This window comes from Armigeres subalbatus, chromosome 2 (genome assembly GCF_024139115.2).
Source record: "Armigeres subalbatus isolate Guangzhou_Male chromosome 2, GZ_Asu_2, whole genome shotgun sequence".
NCBI classification, from domain to species: Eukaryota; Metazoa; Arthropoda; class Insecta; order Diptera; family Culicidae; genus Armigeres; species Armigeres subalbatus.
The window spans coordinates 425,816,804-425,837,994 of NC_085140.1; the positions used below are offsets into that span (position 1 = coordinate 425,816,804).

The 21,191-nt window shown below is 39.6% G+C and overlaps 2 protein-coding genes across 4 annotated transcripts; one reads left to right on the forward strand and one right to left on the reverse strand.

Moving 5' to 3' along the window:
* Nucleotides 1-9,959, reverse strand: LOC134217882 (zinc finger protein 197-like). Of its 2 annotated transcripts, XM_062696713.1 has the most exons (8): nt 9,894-9,950; nt 9,647-9,801; nt 9,374-9,456; nt 8,977-9,317; nt 8,071-8,268; nt 7,546-8,001; nt 7,006-7,487; nt 1-281 (listed from the first exon to the last, which is right to left on the reverse strand). In XM_062696713.1, the coding sequence occupies exons 2-7, from the start codon at nt 9,702-9,704 to the stop codon at nt 7,007-7,009; spliced, it is 1,617 nt and encodes a 538-aa protein (XP_062552697.1). In that variant the 5' UTR covers nt 9,705-9,801; nt 9,894-9,950; the 3' UTR covers nt 1-281; nt 7,006. The 2 variants fall into 2 exon arrangements, with proteins under 2 accessions (XP_062552697.1, XP_062552696.1); XM_062696712.1 differs by having other exon boundaries at nt 9,647-9,959.
* A 173-nt stretch (nt 9,960-10,132) lies between these two features.
* LOC134213531 (zinc finger protein pita-like) lies at nt 10,133-21,104 on the forward strand. 2 transcript variants are annotated; one of them, XM_062692669.1, is made up of 4 exons: nt 10,133-10,446; nt 19,950-20,143; nt 20,198-20,450; nt 20,528-21,104. In XM_062692669.1, exons 1-4 carry the CDS (start codon nt 10,312-10,314, stop codon nt 20,672-20,674), a joined length of 729 nt encoding a protein of 242 aa, XP_062548653.1. In that variant the 5' UTR covers nt 10,133-10,311; the 3' UTR covers nt 20,675-21,104. The 2 variants fall into 2 exon arrangements, with proteins under 2 accessions (XP_062548653.1, XP_062548651.1); XM_062692667.1 differs by having other exon boundaries at nt 10,134-10,446; nt 20,198-20,458.
* The last annotated feature ends 87 nt before the right edge of the window (nt 21,105-21,191 follow it).

The following is a 21,191-nucleotide window of genomic DNA, read 5'->3' on the forward strand; positions in this document are numbered from 1 at the left end:
TTATTTTTGATCAGTTTACATTGCTGGTAATAACAACTCGTCGTACTTTTATTATTCAAATTCAGTGTAAATAGAATAGAAAGTTCATAACCTCCATTGTCTCGTGCTCCATCCTGCCCTTGTTGCATTTGAACCAAAAATCTGCTTTTAAATTCAACTTCACTGTACGTTCAGTTTCATGAACTACAATCGCCCGTTTTGGATTCTTGGGACGCCGTCGCGTCTGACTGGAACATCCACTGCTATCATGATGCCATTTCGTGTGTCTTGGCAAGGCAGAGCTAGAATAGAAGATGTAAGTTTTGAATGAAAATCTTTTAAAATTTAGAATTTAAGTTGCTTATCAAGGCAACTTCTAATTTTTTCTGGTATATTGAAAGAACCAACAATTTGATGACAATTTATAAGCTAGACTCAAAATTGGAAAAAAAAAAAAAAAGTGATGAACTAATTTTACTCTTCTAATCCCAAATTGACTGTGAGGACATGAGGGCAAGGCCGGAATTAGGGGGAAGGCCACTGGCGGCGCCAGAGTTCTGGTAATGGTTGGGCACTAGCATTTCTAGCGTTATTGGTTTTATAATTTGGCGTCAGTAGAAAGATTTATAATAGGAGGCATCAAGCAATAAATTAATTTAAAGAAATGTCAGGCAGTTTAAATGTGACGAAATTTTAATTGTATTTTATCGTCGATAATTGAAAAGGTCACCATAGGATTTTTTTTGAATATTTTTCCAAAAACTATCAATTCCTGTGTGATAATCTTAAGACTGTAATTACGCTATTTCAGAGTCAAAACCAGGGTTTACTACTGACCTGAATTCTTCGGATTTTTTTCAAGAATTCCTGGGGAATTAACTTCTGTCATTTTTTTGTAAATAATTCTTCAGGAAATACCACCAAGATTTTTCCAAAAAAAATCAAGAGTGCTTTCAGAAATTTCTATAGCAAATCTGAGATATTATTTCAGATATTCCTTCGAATACTAACGGAAGAGTTTCTAACGGAAATTTTGAAGGAATTTCCAGATGAAATTTCGGAAAGAATTCCTAAAGTAGGGTAATTCTCCAAATGTTGAACGGCTAATTTCTTACCCTATTGTTGAACGCACGTGCATTTCTTATGGGAGTTCAACAATAGGCGACAAAATTAGCCGTTCAACATTTGGCAGTTTCCCCTAATTTCCAAATGATTCCTAAAAATAAATTCTGAAGTGATATCCGAGAAAATTTTTGAAGGAATATCTAATTGAATTCTAAATGAAGGGATTGAATGGATGAAGATTTGAAGAAATTCTTACGGATTTCCAAGAATTTTTCCATCTTCCTAGAGGGAGGAAGGAATTACTGGAAGAACTTCTTTAAGAAATTCCTAAAATAATTGCTAAAGCAATTTAAAAAAAAAATCCGAATGAATTCTCTTAAGGAAATTTCGGGAGGTTTCCCTGATACAATTTTCGAAGGTATTTCTGTAAGAATTCCGACCAAATTTCCAAAGGAGTTTCCGAAGAAATTATTTTTAAAAAAATCGTTAAGAAACCTTCGAAGGAATCTCTTGAGGAGTTTTCTAAGGAATTTTCAATTTGTTCTTTAAGGGGTTTTTAAGGGTTTTTTTCCTATAGGATCTTTTGAAAAAAACTTTTGAAGAAAATCTGAAGGAATTCCTAGAATTCCTTTTTTGAAATTTCGAAAAAATATCGTGATGCATTCCAGAAGAATTTCTGTATCTCTCCGAAGTCATTTCCTAATAATTTGTAGAAAGAATCACTGGAAAAAAAAACTTCAAATAAATTCCTGGAGGAATCTACAGAGGAATTTAAGAAATTCAACTCCTTAGCAGTGCGGTAAGACTCGCGGCTACAAAGCAAGACCATGCTGTGGGTGGCTGGGTTCGATTCCCGGTGCCGGTCTAGACAATTTTCGAATTGGAAATTGTCTCGAATTCCTTGGGCATAAAAGTATCATCGTGTTAGCCTCATGATATACGAATGCAGAAATGGTAACTTGGCTTAGAAACCTCGCAGTTAATAACTGTGGAAGTGCTAATTGAACACTAAGCTGCGAGGCGGCTCTGTCCCAGTGGGGGATGTAATGCCAATGAAGAAGAAGAAGAAGAACTTCTTTTGGAAATTCCGAGCCTCAGAGGCTTCCGAGCCTCTTGAAAGGAGGCTTCCGAGCCTCTTGAAAGGAGGCTTCCGAGCCTCTTGAAAGGAGGCTTCCGAGCCTCTTGAAAGGAGGCTTCCGAGCCTCTTGAAAGGAGGCTTCCGAGCCTCTTGAAAGGAGGCTTCCGAGCCTCTTGAAAGGAGGCTTCTGAGCTCTTGAAAGGAGGCTTCTGAGCCTCTTGAAAGGAGGCTTCTGAGCCTTTTGAAAGGAGGCTTGAGCCTTTGAAAGGAGGCTGGAGGCCTCTTGAAAGGAGGCTTCTGAGCCTCTTGAAAGGAGGCTTGAGCTCTTGAAAGGAGGCTTCTGAGCCTCTTGAAAGGAGGCTTCTGAGCCTCTTGAAAGGAGGCTTCTGAGCCTCTTGAAAGGAGGCTCTGAGCCTCTTGAAAGGAGGCTTCTGAGCCTCTTGAAAGGAGGCCTGAGCCTCTTGAAAGGAGGCTTCTGAGCCTCTTGAAAAGAGGCTCTGAGCCTCTTGAAAGGAGGCTTCCAGCCTCTTGAAAGGAGGCTTCTGAGCCTCTTGAAAAGAGGCTTGAGCCTCTTGAAAGGAGGCTTCTGAGCCACTTGAAAGGAGGCTTCCTGAGCCTCTTGAAAGGAGGCTTCTGAGCCTCTTGAAAGGAGGCCTTGAGCCTCTTGAAAGGAGGCTTCTGAGCCTCTTGAAAGGAGGCTTCTGAGCCTCTTGAAAGGAGGCTTCTGAGCCTCTTGAAAGGAGGCTTCTGAGCCTCTTGAAAGGAGGCTTCTGAGCCTCTTGAAAGGAGGCTTCTGAGCCTCTTGAAAGGAGGCTCTGAGCCTCTTGAAAGGAGGCTTCTGAGCCTCTTGAAAGGAGGCTTCCGAGCCTCTTGAAAGGAGGCTTCCGAGCCTCTTGAAAGGAGGCTTCCGAGCCTCTTGAAAGGAGGCTTCCGAGCCTCTTGAAAGGAGGCTTCCGAGCCTCTTGAAAGGAGGCTTCCGATCCTCTTGAAAGGAGGCTTCCGAGCCTCTCGAAATGAGGCTTCCGAGCCTCTCGAAATGAGGCTTCCGAGCCTCTTGAAAGGAGGCTTGCCGGAACGGAAACCTTGACAAGTTTTGAACCCATAGACATTCCTATTACAAGGAAAAGTCGCCTCTCCACATTTCGATATTGAAGGGACCATCGAGAAAGGGAGAGATGCAGGAATGGAAGGAAAATTGAAATGGGTACAAGATCCAATAAAGCTCGTTGCTATAAAAAACGACAACAAAACAAATCTCGCGCTTAGTTTCATAGGGGCGTAACTGTATTGATCGATTTCTCTCAATCGATTATATATTTCGTTATTAACTCAATTGTTTCAAAAGCTACAACCGTGATTATTGGTTTTGGTGCAAGATACAATCATTCTTTATCACACCAAACCATTAAATCATCGACAAACTAGCGCAATTCGGTAGAATAATGAAAAGAAAACATCGACGAAGATAAATCGATCTATACAGTTACGCCCCTACGAAACTAAGCGCTAGAATTGTCATTCCTTGTTGTTGTCCAAAGAATTTAAACATATCGACGTAAGGAGAGTGAATCCAGAGCAAAATATGATCAGAACACATCGAGATATAGAGATATCAAGATAAGGAGGTTATCGAGATGTAGAATGCCAAATGTCTGTAGATTGAAGGGACAGAGAAAACCATCGAGATAGGGAGAGATATCGAGATGTAGAGAGTCGACTGTGTAACAATTCAAAAACTTGATCAAAATACTTGCTGAAGCGTTCCTAAGATAGATATAAAGAATAGAATTCGTTGTACAAACTTAAAAGACTATTTTTTTGTCGGTAAAATAAATTGACGACCGTAAAAGTATTTTTTAACTGATATCTCGTCAATAAATATGACGTTTACTCAAGTTACTGAAACTCGGCAGTCAAGTTTGCCATAGTAGCCGTTAGTTCGGAATTTGACTGAGTTTCGGTAAACCCATCTGTCAAATGTAAAACCTGTAGCGTGTTTCACGTGTTTTACGTGCAAGGGAAAAAATAAATTTTCATCTTTAAATTTGTTGGTAAGTATTCAATATGATTTCAATTTCCTCTATAGATACAATATTCATACAACATTTTACGTTGACTTCAACGAAAGCAACAGGGACGACACAAGGTTTTGAACCCGATAAAATCCCAAAAAAAATCTGCATATTCTGCTAAAAAGACGGCATACGGGTTTTATCATCTTTCTTGAAAGATGTGCCATCTTTTTCGGGATTTTTCGGTTTGGAAAAACTGGTGTCGTTCCCCTTGATTGAAAGTAATGAAACTTATGTCCGTTTTAATTTCAGTTCCAGATGTACTTCAATCAAGAAAATTAGCAAATAAACAGCTATATCGATGGAAAATGCTTCACCCGTACGAAGAAGCTAAAATAAACATGGAAACATTTGTGAAGTTTTATTTAGCATGTTCATATTGTTTTTTTTTTATTTTTACAAAATGTGACCTAAAATATAATCTATTTTATATTGATTAAAGCTTTTCATTGTTGTTTTGATTTGATTCATCTGAAAATAAATAATAAAAATAATTATTCACTGAATCTCGGCAAAGCCCTTTACCGAATTGATCGGCAACGTACTACCGAACGGCACGGTAAAATTTGACAGCTGGGTTGTGTCGAACATTTTACGACCAATCGGTAATTTGAACTTTCACCGAGATTTTTACCGAGATATCAGCTGTTGGATTCTCGGCAATTTATTTTGCCGGCCTCGTCGAAAAAAATTAAGTTTGTATGTGGCTACGCCCATATGATCAAATAAAAAGATATGTTCAATACTTATGCAACAATTGAGAATAAAGCTCTAAAGCTCCTCCTAGCCCACTGTAGTTGCGGCAATGCATTTTGTCTTGAGATAGATACATTAAAAACATTCTAAAATTTGCTTGTCTTTTTGACCTTTTGTTCACCAACCCGTCATATACTATACTGGTTGTGGTGTGCAGGATTCATTACGCAATGATTTACTAATCCCCGAGCATATTATGTACAATACAAAGTTTTTCAATGAAAATGAAAAATGAATGAAACAAAGTTTTAAAATCAAACATCAAAACTTTAGCAATATGTTTGTTTATTCGATTGTAATAGATACATCCGCCATTACGCATTTTTGTCCTAGGTACCCCCTAGGACTGGTGAAAGTACCACCAGGGGTACATGTACCCCAGGTTGAGAAACGCTGACTTAGAGTAATTTACGATGGAATTCCTGGAGAAATTTTTGAAGATATGCATGAAAAATCTTCTGGATGACTAATCGAATTGATTCCTGGGGGTATCTTTTTAAGAAAGAATATCTGGATTATATTCCCAACGAACTTTTGGATAGGTTCATGAAATATCACCTGAATGAATACTTTAAGAAATTTCTGGAGAAATTTCCGAAGCAACTCCTGAAGTAAATTCCTAAGGAATACTTGAGAATATCCGAAGAAGTATGATGATGGATCGACTGCAATCCCGATTTCTTTGGGTTTATATTTTTGTCATAAAGTCTAAATTTCCGATTCAAACTGTCCGAATTTGCGCAACAATTTTCGAATTCGGAATTGGAAATACCTTTTAAAATTTCCTCGAAAATTCCATCAGAAAATCCCTCGTAATATCTTGAAGGAATTCCTTCAAAAATAAATTTCATAAATTTAAGAAATTTCAAATGGTTTTACTCAAAGGGAAAAAAAAGTTCCGAAAGAAATCTTCTTATCAGATATGATTAAATTTCAGTGAAATGTTGGATTTGGTGGGTCACGTGCCCCATCGTGCCCCTGCTTAACTCTGCCAAGGGGGGGCTGGATGTTTGGCAGAGTCAGGGCCCCCACAAAACCTTGTGTACCGAAACCAACCAGTTTTACCCATTGCTTACATATTTGGGTAAATTTAGACAATCCCCCTCCCCCCAAAAGGTGTAGGGGACATCGTTATTCGTCTTGAATTCATTAAACTCCAAAGCATGTACAGCGGAAAAAGTTTTGAAAATCCCAAAAAAAAAAATAGATTGATAACCTGTGCATACTTCAAACTTGCATTTACTTCCGCTATATTCTATAATATAATATAGCGGAAGTAAATGGAAGTTTGAAGTATTTTAACCTTGTAACATATTCCCCTAAGACGCTCAATATTAATTATTTCAACCTGTGCATATTTGTTGTTCCTCATCTATGACTAGTAACTACGATTAGTACAGTCAATCAAGGTAAGCTTGGTATGGACTAACGACCTTCTGTCTGATCAAGCGAGCGGCCTTACTGGAATCATACAGACATTACGGATATATCATATGCGCATTAATAGGAAATGTAGTGAAAGTCGCATTAATATGTGGAAAACAATACCTATATACTTTTTTAGTGATTTCTACTTCAATAGAATGTCTGAAAAATTTATGAGTGAGGTACTCAGACCAAGGTGTATGTTTTTCGACAATCGCTAATGTAGTAAGATGCAGAAGTGCTTTGTGAACGATTTCAACAACTATGTTTTGGAGATGGAATAATAAATAATATACAAACTCCAATTGTTGACCCCCTTCCGCTTACAATTGGACGGGATATCACTGTGTTGTATTATACACAATTTTTAACCGAGGAGTCACTTAAAATCTATGTACTTGGCCACCAATAATTTCACTTAAAGTTTAATTAGTTTTCTAGTGAATCTACACTAACGAAACATTTAAGTTTTACAAACTAGATGGAAAAAATCTATATATGTTTTCCAGTAATTTCTAAGTGAGACCAAACACGGGGAATATTTGTTTTACAGGATTGCATAGCCTGTTATTACAAGAATTTGTATACAAGCATACCTTATTGCTTGCACTCACCACAGCAAGATCTTACCTCATTGTAAATCCATTACTGCATACTTTTTTGGGCCATGCACTATCCTTTGATGGTCGGCCTCACTAGTCTGGGGATTGGCGAGCACCGATTCTTCAACAGTGTTTGTACCTTTCAATCCATCAAATTCTAGGACGCCCTTCTGATCGGAGATTTTTTTGTTATCTTCAAACGCATTCGTAATCATATGTCTTGGAACTATTATTGATATTTCCTCATCGCTATCATAATCCTCATCATCATCATCATCATCTTCGGCACAAAGCTCGATTTTCACCTTTTCCTTGATGTCAATTCCATTTTCTGGGATTATGGTGCTCTTGTCTTCTCCGTCTTCGGGCTGCACCGTTATCAGCTTTCCTTTCGATACGTCTGAACTAAAATGTTTAGGGTTTGTTGAGTCACTGCTCTGTTGTGCAACCTTCGATCGATGAGTACGCTTGTCCTTTTTATGCATCCGCACATGCCTGTTCCTGTCGCCACTGTAGTTGAAGAGAAATTATAAAATTGTAACATATAACATTCAGTGTAACTACTTACGGTAATGCAAATGCTTTTTCGCAAATAGTGCATAAATAGTTTTTCGGTCCATGGATCAGCCTATTGTGGTCCCAAAATTTTCTTTTGTTTTTAAATGTTTTACTGCATGGATAGCACTTCAGTGTTGCTAAGCAGTATTCAACCTTCTCTGTTCCTTTTATCGGTTGATCTGGTCGAGCCGCATTGAGAAACGATGGACCTTGCTCTACATCTGTGTTATCGACGCCATACGAAACTTCCGTATCAGTATCCGATCCGAATTCAATTTTCACTTCTTCAATTGTAATCGATTCGTGTTCAATTATCATCTGCTTATCTGCTGCTGTATGTTCCTCATCCTCAGTTTGTACACATGGTTCGTCATCAGCATTTTGTGGACTGCCTTCAATCCTAATCTTTTCCTGATCTTTCCTCGTTTGATTGGCATGAGTAGGCAAATGCTTCTGCCATTGTTGACTAAAAATTCAAGAATAAAAGTACATGATAACTATTGTTTTTATTTAGTTCCATGTCTATGTTTCGTACCGTACAGCAAACGATTTTTCACAAAATGAACATTCATATATTCTGGGTCCGTGTACTCTTTTATGATCGTAAAGCTGCTTTTGCGTTTTGAATATTTTAAGGCATTCTTGACACTGCAATTGATTTGCTTTGGGTTGGTCTATTTTTGTGGTTTGATCATTTTGCGTATGAGTTTCTTTATGTATTTGCAAACGGTCCCTGTAAGAAGGATGTGGTGTCAATCGTCATTTTTTTCGACTTGTTGATGAATTGTTAGAAAACAACAAATGTGAAATCGCACAAAACAGTAAGCAGAAGGCCATTGAACAATTTGAATTGTAATTGTTTTACTATATGTTCGATTTGTGGATATGCACAACATGTGAAAGATTTAGTTCGAAAAATGTATTGGAGCTAACCACTTCCTTCGGTGGGATTTGAACATACGACCCCAGTGCTAGCGCTTTCCATATTAAGCTATGATGGTCCTCCGCATGATGATTTCAAATTCTCAACATTAGGCACATAGCTGAACTCGCAATTCATTCTCAAAACTAACTCTTTCCCACGTATTTTTTTTTTGAACACATGCAACCGAGTTGGGATGAGTATGTAGTATTGTCTAGCATTGAAATTGCTGACATTTGCCTAAGATCCCCCCTGGTCGTAGTGGCACACCCGATCAGGAAAAAAAGGACCACCCATCGACCTGTAAATATATTTGGAAAGTTTGATTTTGGGTCGGTTTTCTCCATTGTAGAACGGCTGGCACAGTAGGTAGCATGGTGACTACCATACCAAGCCAGGCAACATAATAGCGATTTGATCGCTATTTCAACCTGCTTATATGTGCAATTTGTAATTGGAATTCAATTGGCGAAATAATTACAACACAATTGAGCCCTCAAAAATACTGTTAAACGTTACCTTCGAGCAAAACCTTTTCCACAGGTGGGACACACGTGTGGAGTTTGTGCATGCGCCCTCCATTTATGCTCCCTTAAGAATGTCCTATTTTCGAATTTCTTGTTACATGTTTGGCACCGAATTGTTGCGTTCTTACGGCTCCCGTCTCTGGTTTTATCTGGAGTACCGGCTTTAACAGATAATTTAACCGGTTTTTCGATTGCCGCTTTATCTTTTTTCTCAGCCATCAACTTCAACACATCCTGCACCTCCTGGCATCGTGTCCTGAACTCATTGAACTCAGTCAACCGAAGCCGACATTTAGAACAGATAGCCAGACTTACTCGGTCTTCGGTGGTTATCTGGAAAATACAGTGTCTATGACAATGTAAACAAAGAAAGTCTGCGTTGTATATACCTTGATTGAAAGAAAGTCTGATATCCATAGATGAAGATCCTCTACCTTGAATATGTCTTCGAGGCACTCTTTGCTCAAACACAGTCGACACCAAGATGAATACACAGCTAGGTGTTTCAACCTGCCCAGTTTATGGAAGAGAAGAAGGCGGGGGTGAAAAATTCATTTTCGGTGCAAAACATAAACAAACCGGCTGGCTCTCCCATACTAAAATCCAAGATGGCTGAATCGTGAATTTAGCAGATTGGAACACCTAGTGGTGTATTCATCTTGGTCGACACATCTGATTGCTCCGCCCTGAGATTTTTTGCATTTTTGCTTTCGATACCATCGCGAATGGTTATCTAATAGGCTTATTATCATCACCCTTGCGACACAACTCAATCACAGCCAAGTATGTTAAAGATCAAAGTGTAGCAATTGCAGCCCTAAAATACAGTATTTCACTGCGCTTATGAATCAATTTTATTGCTTCTTGTTATATATTTCATATTTATGGTTTAGTTTTTATTTAAATTACAATTAAACATCCCTCCACACGTAAGATTTTTCGCGTACATGGCGTTTGTTTATCATCAATATGACTTTTACAAAGCTATTAGATGTGTTGGTTTAAATCAGGGCTTTTGCCCTTTTTACCTGTTGATTTCCTCCATTTCTTCGCATCCAATGAATCGATGTGCTCCGCATGCTGCAGTAAATGCCGATGCCGCTGAAGCACATCGGGTGCGAGTTCATTTGTTTGACAGAACACGCACACATGTTTGACATGACAAGTAGGAAGTAAACAAAAGTAAATAATTGAGTTGTAAAGTGTTTATATTTCACGGCCCTACATCAATATATTTCATAAAATATATTTTGTGTTATTGTAATATTTAAAATAAAACGGAACCTGTTATTGCATAAATCATTATTGAACAACATCGGCCGCTACAATGGCAGAGAAAGATTCCAAAGACACAAGCCGTGCCCATAAAGTTTGCCGGCTTTGCCTGAGCGAGGAATCGCTTGAAGACATATTCAAGGAGAGTAGTCTCCCATTGTGTATATCGGATTTTCTCTCGATTGAGGTAAGAACAATCATTTTCATTTATAAACAAAATAGTTGGTTAAAGTACCAAGAATTTTTCCCTTAATTATAATTTTTAACCGGTCCTGTAACCTCTGATCTGTGATTTCTCGCTATCGGCCTAATCAGATTACGAGCTTCATAACATGATACTTAAAGAGTATCTTGATGTCAAAGTTCACTCATCTTATTGTCTTTTCATATGATATCACGTAAAATACCTCGTAATCTGATAGGCTAACATGTTGCCAGATTCGATTCAATCAACCTTTATTGCAAACTAAAATACCAAAGGAGGAATACCATAAAGTAATATTTCAAAAATTTCAGGCCTTACATACTCTGTTATTACAGTACGAAACACATAACAAATTATTATTCGTTTGGTATTAAAATAACTAAGCATGTTATGCCTAAAGTATTTAGCATATTCATTTTTGGTATTTTCACTAAAAAGTGACTATTTGCATTCAAAAGTCACTATTTTTCGGAAAATGGTCACTAAGTCATTATTTTTGCATTGCCTATTGTAAAACAGCTCAAAATAAAAATCATTTGTATCTACCTTATTATCATCAACCAAATGTGAATCTGGTGGCAATATATTAAATTTGGGAAACATGCTCTCTCAGCTAAGCGTGAGGTTAGATTCGTATTTTATGTTGTAACTACCTTAGTTATCATCCGATTTTGACAATTCATGCCCGAACTAAAAAATTAATGCAGTTTGACGGTATGTCCATGGAACCGACTATGACCACCGAATCCCGGAGATATTCCGGGTTTTTCGGAGGTAGGTTCAAAACCGTAAATTTGTGGTGGATAAATTTATTTTTTAATAATTTATATTTAATAATTTTTAATAAATTTAAATAAATTTTTTATTAGGAGAAGTTGTGGTTGAAAATTGAATAATATTAGTAACCACAAATGAAGTAAGGGTCTTGCTGATTGGAACCATATATTGAGATTTTTAATCGGACTAGAATCAAGTGAGATATGGCCATTTCTTTATAATCGGTTCCGATGGATACTTATCAAAGGGGTCAGGCCACAACTTTATTTGAATCTCGCTTTTTAATAGATCGTCCATTATGATGTTATTCCAGGAGGCTTCCAATGTGTCAAGAATGAAAATCTAATTGAATAAACGGATCCTGGAGTCGCTGGGATGTCCCCGGGGAACCTGTGAATGGGGACATTAAAGTTTTAGCTCCAAAATCAGTCATTCGACGGCTCTTTTTTATAGGTTTTAGCACCAAAATCAGGAAGCACCGATCAGGAAGCAAAGTATAAATATAAAAAGGCCATTGACAGCTTTGACCGCTTCCAGGACCTACTGGTTGCTCCCGAGGAACCTGTGGAAGAGGACGTTGTAGTTTTTACACCAAAATCAATCATTCGACAGCTCTTCTCCCATATAAGCAAAGTATGAATATAAAATGGAACATTGATGACTCTGACCGCTCTCAGGACCTACAGTGTCCCCCCGGAAAACCAGTGGAAAGGAACATTTAAGTTGCAGCACCAAAACCAATAACTTGACTGCTTTTTTTCCGTGATTTTTTATCAGAAAGCGTATGAGTATAAATTGGACCATTAATGGATCTGACTGCTTCCAGGACTTACGGAATGCCTTCGGGATACTGTGGAAGGGGACGTTTTAGTTTTAGCGCCAAAACCAATCATTGGACGGCTCTTTTTTCATGGGTTTCAATCCGAATGTAAAGTATGAACAAGAAATAGACCATTGACGGCTCTGACCGCTTTCTGGACCTACGGATAATCCACGGGGAACCTGTGGAAGGGAACATTTTAGTTTAAGCATCAAAACCAGTCATTCGACGGCTCTTTTTAAGGTTTTCGATCAGGAAGCGAAGTATGGATATAAAATGGACCATTGCATTGACGGCTCTGACTGCTCTCAGGAACTACTGATTGCCCCGGGGTTATCTGTGAAAATAAACGTTTTTCGATCAGGAAACGAGGTATAAATATGAAATGCCAGGATCATTTTAAAAATATTACCCGAATCATTTTTTTTGTCAGTTTTATTACTGCCTACTTCATACTTCGCTTCCTGATCCAAAGCCATGAAAAAAGAGCCGTTGTATGACTAGTTTTGATGCTAAAACTAAAATGTTCTCTTCCACGTGTTCCCTGAGTCATTCTGTAGGTCCAGAAAGTGGTCAGAGCCTTGATGGTCCCTTTTATATGCATTTCTCGATTCCTAATCGAAACCACTACGAAAGAGCCGTCGAATGACTGGTTATGATGCTTAAAATAAAATGTCCCCTTCCACACAATCACCAGGGGCAATCCGTGGGTCCTGGAAGCGGTCAGAGCCGTCAATGGACCATTTTATATTCATACTTCACTTCCTGATCAAAAATAGAATGACTGGTTTTAGTGCTAAAACTAAAATGTCCTAATTCACAGGTTTCTCGAGGGCAATCAGTAGGTCCTGGAAGCGGTCAGAGACGTCAATGGTCATTTTTAATTCATATTTCGCTTCCTGATAGAATTCCATGAAAGAAGAGCCTTCGAATGACTGGAATTGATGCTAAAACTAAAATGTCCCCTTCCACAGGTTCCCCGGGGCCAATCCGTAGGTCCTGGAAGCGGTCAGGTCGACAATGGACCATTTTATATTCATACTTTGCTTCCTGATCGAAAACCATGAAAAAAGAGCCGTCGAATGACTGGTTTTGGTGCTAAAAATAAAATGTCCTCTTCCACAGGTTCCTCGGAGGCAACCAGTAGATCCTGGAAGTGGTCAAAGCCGTCAATGGGCCATTTTATATTCACCCTTCGCTTCTTGATCGAAAACCATGAAAAAAGAGCCGTCGAATGACTAGTTTTAGTGCTGAAACTAAAATGTCCCTTCCCACAGGTTCCCCTGGGCTAATCCGCAGGTCCAGAAAGCGGTCAGACCCGTTAATGGACCATTTTATATTCATACTTTGCTTCCTGATCGAAAACCATGAAAAAAGAGCCGTCAAATAACTGGTTTTAATGCTAAAACTAAAATGTCCCCTTCCACAGGTTCCCCGGGGCCAATCCGTAGGTCCTGGAAGCGGTCAGAACCGTCAATGGACCATTTTATATTCATACTTCGCTTCTTGATCGAGAGCCATGAAAAAAGAGCCGTCGAATGACTGGTTTTGGTGCTAAAACTAAAATGTCCCCTTCCACAGGTTCCCCGGGGCCAATCCGTAGGTCTTTAAAGCGGTCAAAGTTATCAATGGACCATTTTATATTCATACTTCGCTTCCTGATCGAAAACCATGAAAAAAGAGCCGTCGAATGACTGATTTTGGTGCTAAAACTTAAATGTCCCCTTTCACAGGTTCCCCGGGGACAAACCAGCGACTCCAGGATCCGTATATTCAATTGGTTTTTCATTCTTGACACATTAGAAGCCTTCTGGAATATAATCATAGTAGACGATCTATCATAAAGCGAGATTCAAATGAAGTTGTGGCCTGACCCCTTTGATAAGTATCGATCGGAACCGATTATAAATAAATGGCCATATCTCACTTGATTCTGGTCCGATTCCAAATCTCAATATATGGTTCCAATCAACAAGAGCCCTACTTCATTTGTGGTTACTAATATTATTCAAGTTTCAACCACAACTTCTCCTAATATCCACCACAAATTTACGGTTTTGAACCTACCTTCGAAAAACCCGGAATATCTCCGGGATCCGGTGGCCATAGTCGGTTCCATGGACATACCGTCAAACTGGATTAATTTTCTAGTTCAGGCATGCCTGAATTGTCAAAATCGGATGATAACTAAGGTAGTTGCAACACATCCAATTTTACCCGAAATTTGCCTATCCTAATTATTTTGTCCATCCCCTGTACATGTACCCCTGGGGATATCTTTCGTAATGACGTACGTTGTATTAAAATTGCAAAGAATACTAATGTTAGGAACATCTTTCAAATACACCCAACGACGGTATTTTTTTCGGCCTATCCCGTAAACTTGACGTTAAATTACCAAATATAATAGCATGAATACTTTCTGTTGAGTATATTTATGGGTGCACGACGTTAGGCATCAATACATTGAGCACCCTTCTTCGCATAAACAAAGTGGGATTCATGTCCATGCGATGTGCTTCTTCTTCTTCATCCGCCACTGGGACATTGCCGCCTCGCAGCTTAGTGTTCATTAAGCACTTCCACAGTTATTAACTGCGAGGTTTCTAAGCCAAGTTACCATTTCTGCATCCATATATCATGAAGCTAACACGATGATACTTTTACGCTCAGGGAAGTCGAGACAATTTCCAATCCGAAAATTGTCTAGACCGGTTCCAGGAATCGAACCTAACCTCAGCATGGTCTTGCTTTGTAGCCGCGCATCTTACCGCACGGCTAAAGAGGGCCCCTAATGTGCTACTTCAGTAAAATATTTAACCCTTTATAAGGCAGACGAATCTAAACAATAAATTAACAAAAACAACAATAGGACACAATGTTGACATGGTTTTAAACTCAAATGTATGTTTGTAATACATTAAACAGTTCAGAAACATTGAAAAATTGGTGGCAATATAGTTGCCACTGCCCGGCAAGCGGTGAAACATTGGTGGCAATATAGTTGCCACTGCCCGGGAAGCGGGACAACATTGGTGGCAATATAGTTGCCACTGCCCGGCAAGCGGGAAAACAGGCAACAACAAAAATATAAAAAGATTTTTAAAAATTTGGTTTTATGTAGAACCAGTCAAATCAAGGTACGTTACATTTTTTGGTGAAGAGTCCTAGCCAGAAAACGCATTATAAGTGAAAAAAAATTTGTTCGCGTTTTTTCTCCCAAGTGGGGACCTTTGGGAAAAAAACACAATTTCGTCAAAAATCCAAAAACAAAATATACAGAAAGGCAAAGCTTTTTTCACGCTGATCACGTAATAATCTAACACAGGAGATTCAAAATAATTGATACCAACAGGAAAAAATATATCTTTGTCGTTTTTTTAACGAATTATAACTGAAAATCCTTCTTCCACTCGAAACTTACGATCTGTTCGCAAAAAACTGTTCTCAAATTGACATTTCAATTTTTTTATGGCTCAAATTCATCTGGGGTGTTACTAGGAAGCAAATAAAGCCACTACATGTGAAATAATAAGTAGAGCTCTTGTTAACAAATAGAAAAACATATAATTTGTTGGTGGCAATATAGTTGCCACTGCCTTATAAAGGGTTAAATCAGCCTTAACTTAACTTAACATAGTTATTATGTACAGTTACACATAACAAGTACCGCAGTGCAGGACTTCTTTTAAAAAATATGACATTTTGAAACAGAAATTACAACGTGCATTGCCATTATTATTATTATTCGGTTGTCTTGTTGATAGTTGGATGGCATCTTCCGTTTCAAATTTGGTATTTTTTGCGTTTAATTTTTTTTTACAAAATAAAGAATCTAAAGTAGCCCCCGGAGTTAAAAGAAGTCCCGCACGGCGGTATCTTAACTAGTTATAATTTTTACTTCGTAATTGGCAAGAACTAGTTCTCCTCAGTGAAGTTTGGGACAAATCGGGCACTAATTTTCACATACTATTAAAGAGAAGTTCATCTCAGGTTCTATTAATAATTGAAGTCCTGGAGTTCATAGAGACCATGTGCTAATTAAGTTGGAGTTTGTCATTTTCTCACACTTCATACTAAAAAAGTAGAGCGCAGATGTGGTTGCAAAAAAACGATAAATTCTTTACGCAATTAGATGCCTGGGGTTTAAAGATTAGATTGTGATCCATTTCTATCCAAAAGAAAGCATGATCTATCGTTTTTGTCTCTTAAATTACCAACAAAGGAGACTGAAATTGAGCCCAGCCACACTCGTATGTGAAGCAGGCATACAGGGGATGTCCAAAATAACTGGGATAGGCAAATTTTGGGCATAATTAGATCACCATGTCGTTATTACCACAAAATTCTGCGAACAGCTCTCCGTTATCGCTAATTTCTCCGAGACCATGGCGTCCCATAATGCGCTTATGGTTCGAGTTGTCGGATCTGATCTTCGCATTGAAGTCGCCCAAACAGATATTGATATCCTCCTTCGGAATTCTATCTACGACGGCATTGAGTTGACTGTAGAAGTTCTCTTTGTCTTGCAGATCGGCAGCATCGGTTGGCGCATAACATTGGATTATAGTATGGTTTCGGACCCGTGTTCTAAATCTGGCAACGATTATCCTTTCACTTATAGGTTCCCTGAGGTTCACTTATAGGTGCCTGAGCGCTTAGTAGGAAGCTAATTCCGCGATGCCGGGGAGCGTGTTCACCTCGTAAACCAGAGTATAGCAGAACTCGTCCCGATGGCGTTCTGTGATCTCCAAAGTTTGGCCAACGGACTTCACTCAGTCCCAGGATCTCAAGCTTCATGCGGCGTGCCTCATTGGCAAGTTGTGCCAATTTACCCTGCTGGGCTAGGGTTAAAACGTTCCATGTTCCTATTCGTGTCCGTTGTTTCTCGCTAAGAGTCGTTGCCGTAAAATCAGTCCGTATTCTTTCATTATCGGATTCTCGAACAAATTGATGTTTCGGAAACTGTAGGTTGATGGTCCAAGGTTCCCTATCCACCGGGATGGGGCTGCCATCTTAGGTATAGCTTCCGGGGAATAGAATTTCATACTCAGCCGCTGGATGCCAGACCAGACGCTGTTGGAGCCGCACCTCCTTGGTGGACAGACGCTCGATCAGTCGGGTCAAGTTTGTTTGAAGTCGCTTTGATAGGGCCTGCTTGGGGACACATGCAGCTTTTTATAGAAGTTCAACAGAGCCCACCGTTGAACCCCACCACATCCTAGGCAGACCCCACAGGACGCACCCTCCCACTCTAGCTGATGTCAGAAGTACAACAGTACCCAGGCTGCACTACCAGCTAAGTACGCAACCCTTAGCTGCCCGTAGAAAATTTGACAACTGGAATCGACCGATTTCGTCGGGTACAATCGGCCGATTGTTGCAACCTACGCTTATGAGATTTTAACACAGGCTTGGGTCAATTAATCACCCTATTTAATATCATTCCGACGAAATATTAGTTTATTAGTAGAATTTCGTACACACCCATTTAAACGAACGACGAATCAACCGATTTGATCGGTAAAAATCGGAACTACCGACTAAGTATAGTCATTGATCGGCCAATGCCTGTGTTAAATTCCCATGAAGCGACGGTGCAACAATCGGCCGATTCACACCCGATTTAGTCGGATTAATTTTCTATGGGGTGGCGGTCAATTGTCATCGGAAGACCCGTGGAAGCGTGAGTATTGGAACTTGTGAGGACCAGAGCTATGTTAGGCGCCCCTACCCTGATGTCAACTCACCATTTCGCAGCTCACCATGAATCGTACGCTGCTTTGAAATCAATGAACAGATGGTGAGTCTGCAAGTTGTACTCCCGGATTTTATCAAGGAACATTCGAGGGTTAAACATCTGATCCGTCGTTGGTCGGCCCTCACAAAAACCTGCCTGGTATTTGGGACGAATCTTCGAAGTGCTCCTTCCACCTGGCTGCCACCATAATCTTGTCTGTCAGCAAATTTCCCTCTCGGTCATTGCGCATGGCGGGCACTGGCGCAATCTTATACCGCGCGCCATTGACAGTTGCGTAAAACCTACGCATATCGTTTCTATCCATGTTCTTTTACGCTTCGATCAGCTATCACACTTTTCGTGTTGCCTTTTTTTCTGCGGTGGATTCGTTTCTTATCTGCCCTTGCTACACTGTACCGCTCTCTGTTGGAACGGGTACGAGCCACTAGCATTCGACTCCTAGCAATATTTTTCTCGTCCATCACTCGCTGGCACTCCTCATCAAACCAACCATTTCGTTGGCGTCGCTGTGCAGTGCCTAACACTTCCTGCGCTGTTGTTGTCACAGCTTTGTGGATATTTTCCCACAATCTGTCGACGTCGCCCGATCCGGTGGCATCTCCTATCCGCTCGTTCAACTTCTGGTGGTACTGTTCAGCAGCTCCTTCAACTGACAAGCGTTGCATATTGAAACGCATCGTTCTGTTGTTTCGTAAATTCGTGACGCTGGAAAGCCGCGCCCGAATTTTTGCAACTACAAGATAGTGATCCGAGTCGATGTTCGGACCTCCGAAGGACCTTACATCTATCACACCTGAGAAATGTCGTCCGTCGACCAGCACGTGGTCTATCTGTGAGCAAGTGTCTCCACTCAGATGTTCCCAGGTGTGTTTGCGGATATTCTTACGTGCGAAGTAGGTACTGCTTATTGCCATTCCTCTAGCAGCAGCAAAGGTTACAAGTCGCAGACCATTATCGTTGGTAGCGGAATGAAGGCTTTCCGTACCAATGACAGGGCGAAAGAAACATTCTCTTCCGATCTGCGCATTTGCATCCCCGATGACAATCTTTACATCGTGTGTTGGGCACTCTCTGTAGACCTTATCAAGGCTCTCATAGAACTCATCCTTCACGTCATCAGGCTTATCGTTCGTTGGGGCATAGATGCTGATCAGGCTATAGTTGAAGAATTTGCCCTTCATTCTCAACACGCAAATGCGGTCGCTTATCGGCTTCCACCTTCTGCTTCCCGATCACGAAGAAGCCAACTCCTCGTTCTGCTCTGTCACCGCCGCTATAGTAGATGTGGTACTTGAATGAAGGGTTCGCTATGGGATTGCTGCCACACTCACGCCGACTTTCTGCAGCTCACGAGCCAGGAGCCCAACACGTGCGGGTTCATTCAAAGTTCTCACGTTCCAAGATCCGACATTCCAATCGTTGTCCTTTATTCGTTGTCGAGTCTGTTGCCGTTGAATCAATCCGTTTGCACTACTTTTGCCTTTCTTGATAACTGTAGAATCTTCGGTAGGCTACCTTACCAGGGCTGCGCTACCAAATAAATGAACTATAATTTTTATTATTAACACTAGGATTCATTGGTTCAGAAAAAAACCGTTACTACTAAATTTTCGAATGGCTATATGATCTCAGTTGTTTTTCAACCGATGATATCAGTTTTTCATCAAACTCTTAGCCATCCTTTCACGTGGCTCGTGTGGATATTTCCGTACATTATTGGTAAAATTAGGCCGGTACAAATATTAGTGCTGTCCAATGAGCAGCTCGAAGAAGCTCGAAGTTATTCCCATCCTTCTCATGTCCTTTTGATGACACAAAAAATATCGAGCAGGATGGGAACAACTTCGAATTAATTGAGCTGCACTATTAAGAAATTAGCTCCTGACGATCTTCGAGTATGTAGTGTTTTTAAAACAAAATTAAAAATAAATGGATTCTTTTTCTTCTTTCTCTTATTGGTATTACAACCCCAAATGGTCCATTACCACCTTAGTTCTCATTCATACATTTTATAAAATAATTGGATATATATCTAATTTATCAACACGTCTGTCTAGCAAACACAAATTGTTGTAAAGAAATTTGATTTTTTTTTTTGAACATATTTCCCCAACGCCCTTTTTCTAGGTATCGATTAAGGACAAGTTGAGCCATGCCATCTGCGCTATTTGCCGGATACGATTGACTGAATTCCGCGACTTCCAAACCAGATGCAATGAAGTGCAAGATGTGCTCCGTCAGAAAATGGCTCAAAATGATGATAATGATGCACGGGTACAAAAGCATTCGTGTCGCACTTGCGGCAAGCATTTCTCGACAAGGTAAACCGATTGGATCAATAATTTGTAGAAAAATTAGCTTCAATCAATTCACAGACAACTTATGGAGTGGCATTTTGAAACTCATAAACCCGATAGGACCGATGCACTACAAAAGTATTCGATCTCGGTACTCAATGAGTACGCGACCCTTGAGGCAGCGCAGAAGGCGGCTGAGGAATACCATCTGAGTTTTCAATACCAATGTAAAGTGTGTCACAAGCTGTTCAAATCGAAAAGGCATTTATGCAATCACATGACAATCCATAAACCGAAGAGGTTTGATTGTAAATATTGCGATAAAACTTTTGTAAGAATGTGAGATATTTCATCGACTATAATACTAATGCAATTAACACTATTTAAAATCGTTGTTAACTATTTCAGCCAAAATTTGAAGAAACACGTGACATTTCATACAAACGACGGTTTGCCACGGCAGGGGAAAGCAGAGCTGATTGGGGATCCACGGGCTTTGAGCGCGCCTCCAGCTGTGAAGACCAGCGCAAAGAGAGGTGCCAACGCTCAAGTTAAACGTAAAAAACCCATTACCGGTTCGAGTCGGAAAGAATCGTTAACAATGAGCAAGGTTGAAACTTTGACAAAAACTTCAGTAAATTCACAAACAGCAGATGAATTGATCAGCAAACCGAATCACAAGAAAGCGAAAAGAGAAACATCCATTGGTTCAGAGGATTTGATTGAAGTTGCAGAAGTGAAAATTGAACTCCTCTCAGATGACGATACATAAATGGCAAGTAAATGAAGCTAACACATAGTATTCAAGATTGAAGAGTACTTCTACAACAATATGAAAGAAAAAAAAAATCATAAATAAAATACGTAATGAACATTGTTCTAATCTAATTTTTAAACATATTTGCAAAGTGAAATTTCTTGTGAATTCAACAAACTACTGCTACAAACTTCTACTGTAAAATAAACACAATATGTCTATTCGAAATTTTATTTTCTTATATTACACTTAAAACACAGTATAAGAGTTTTAAAACCTTCTCCGTATGATTTCCCGTGGAGATTTTTTCGATTA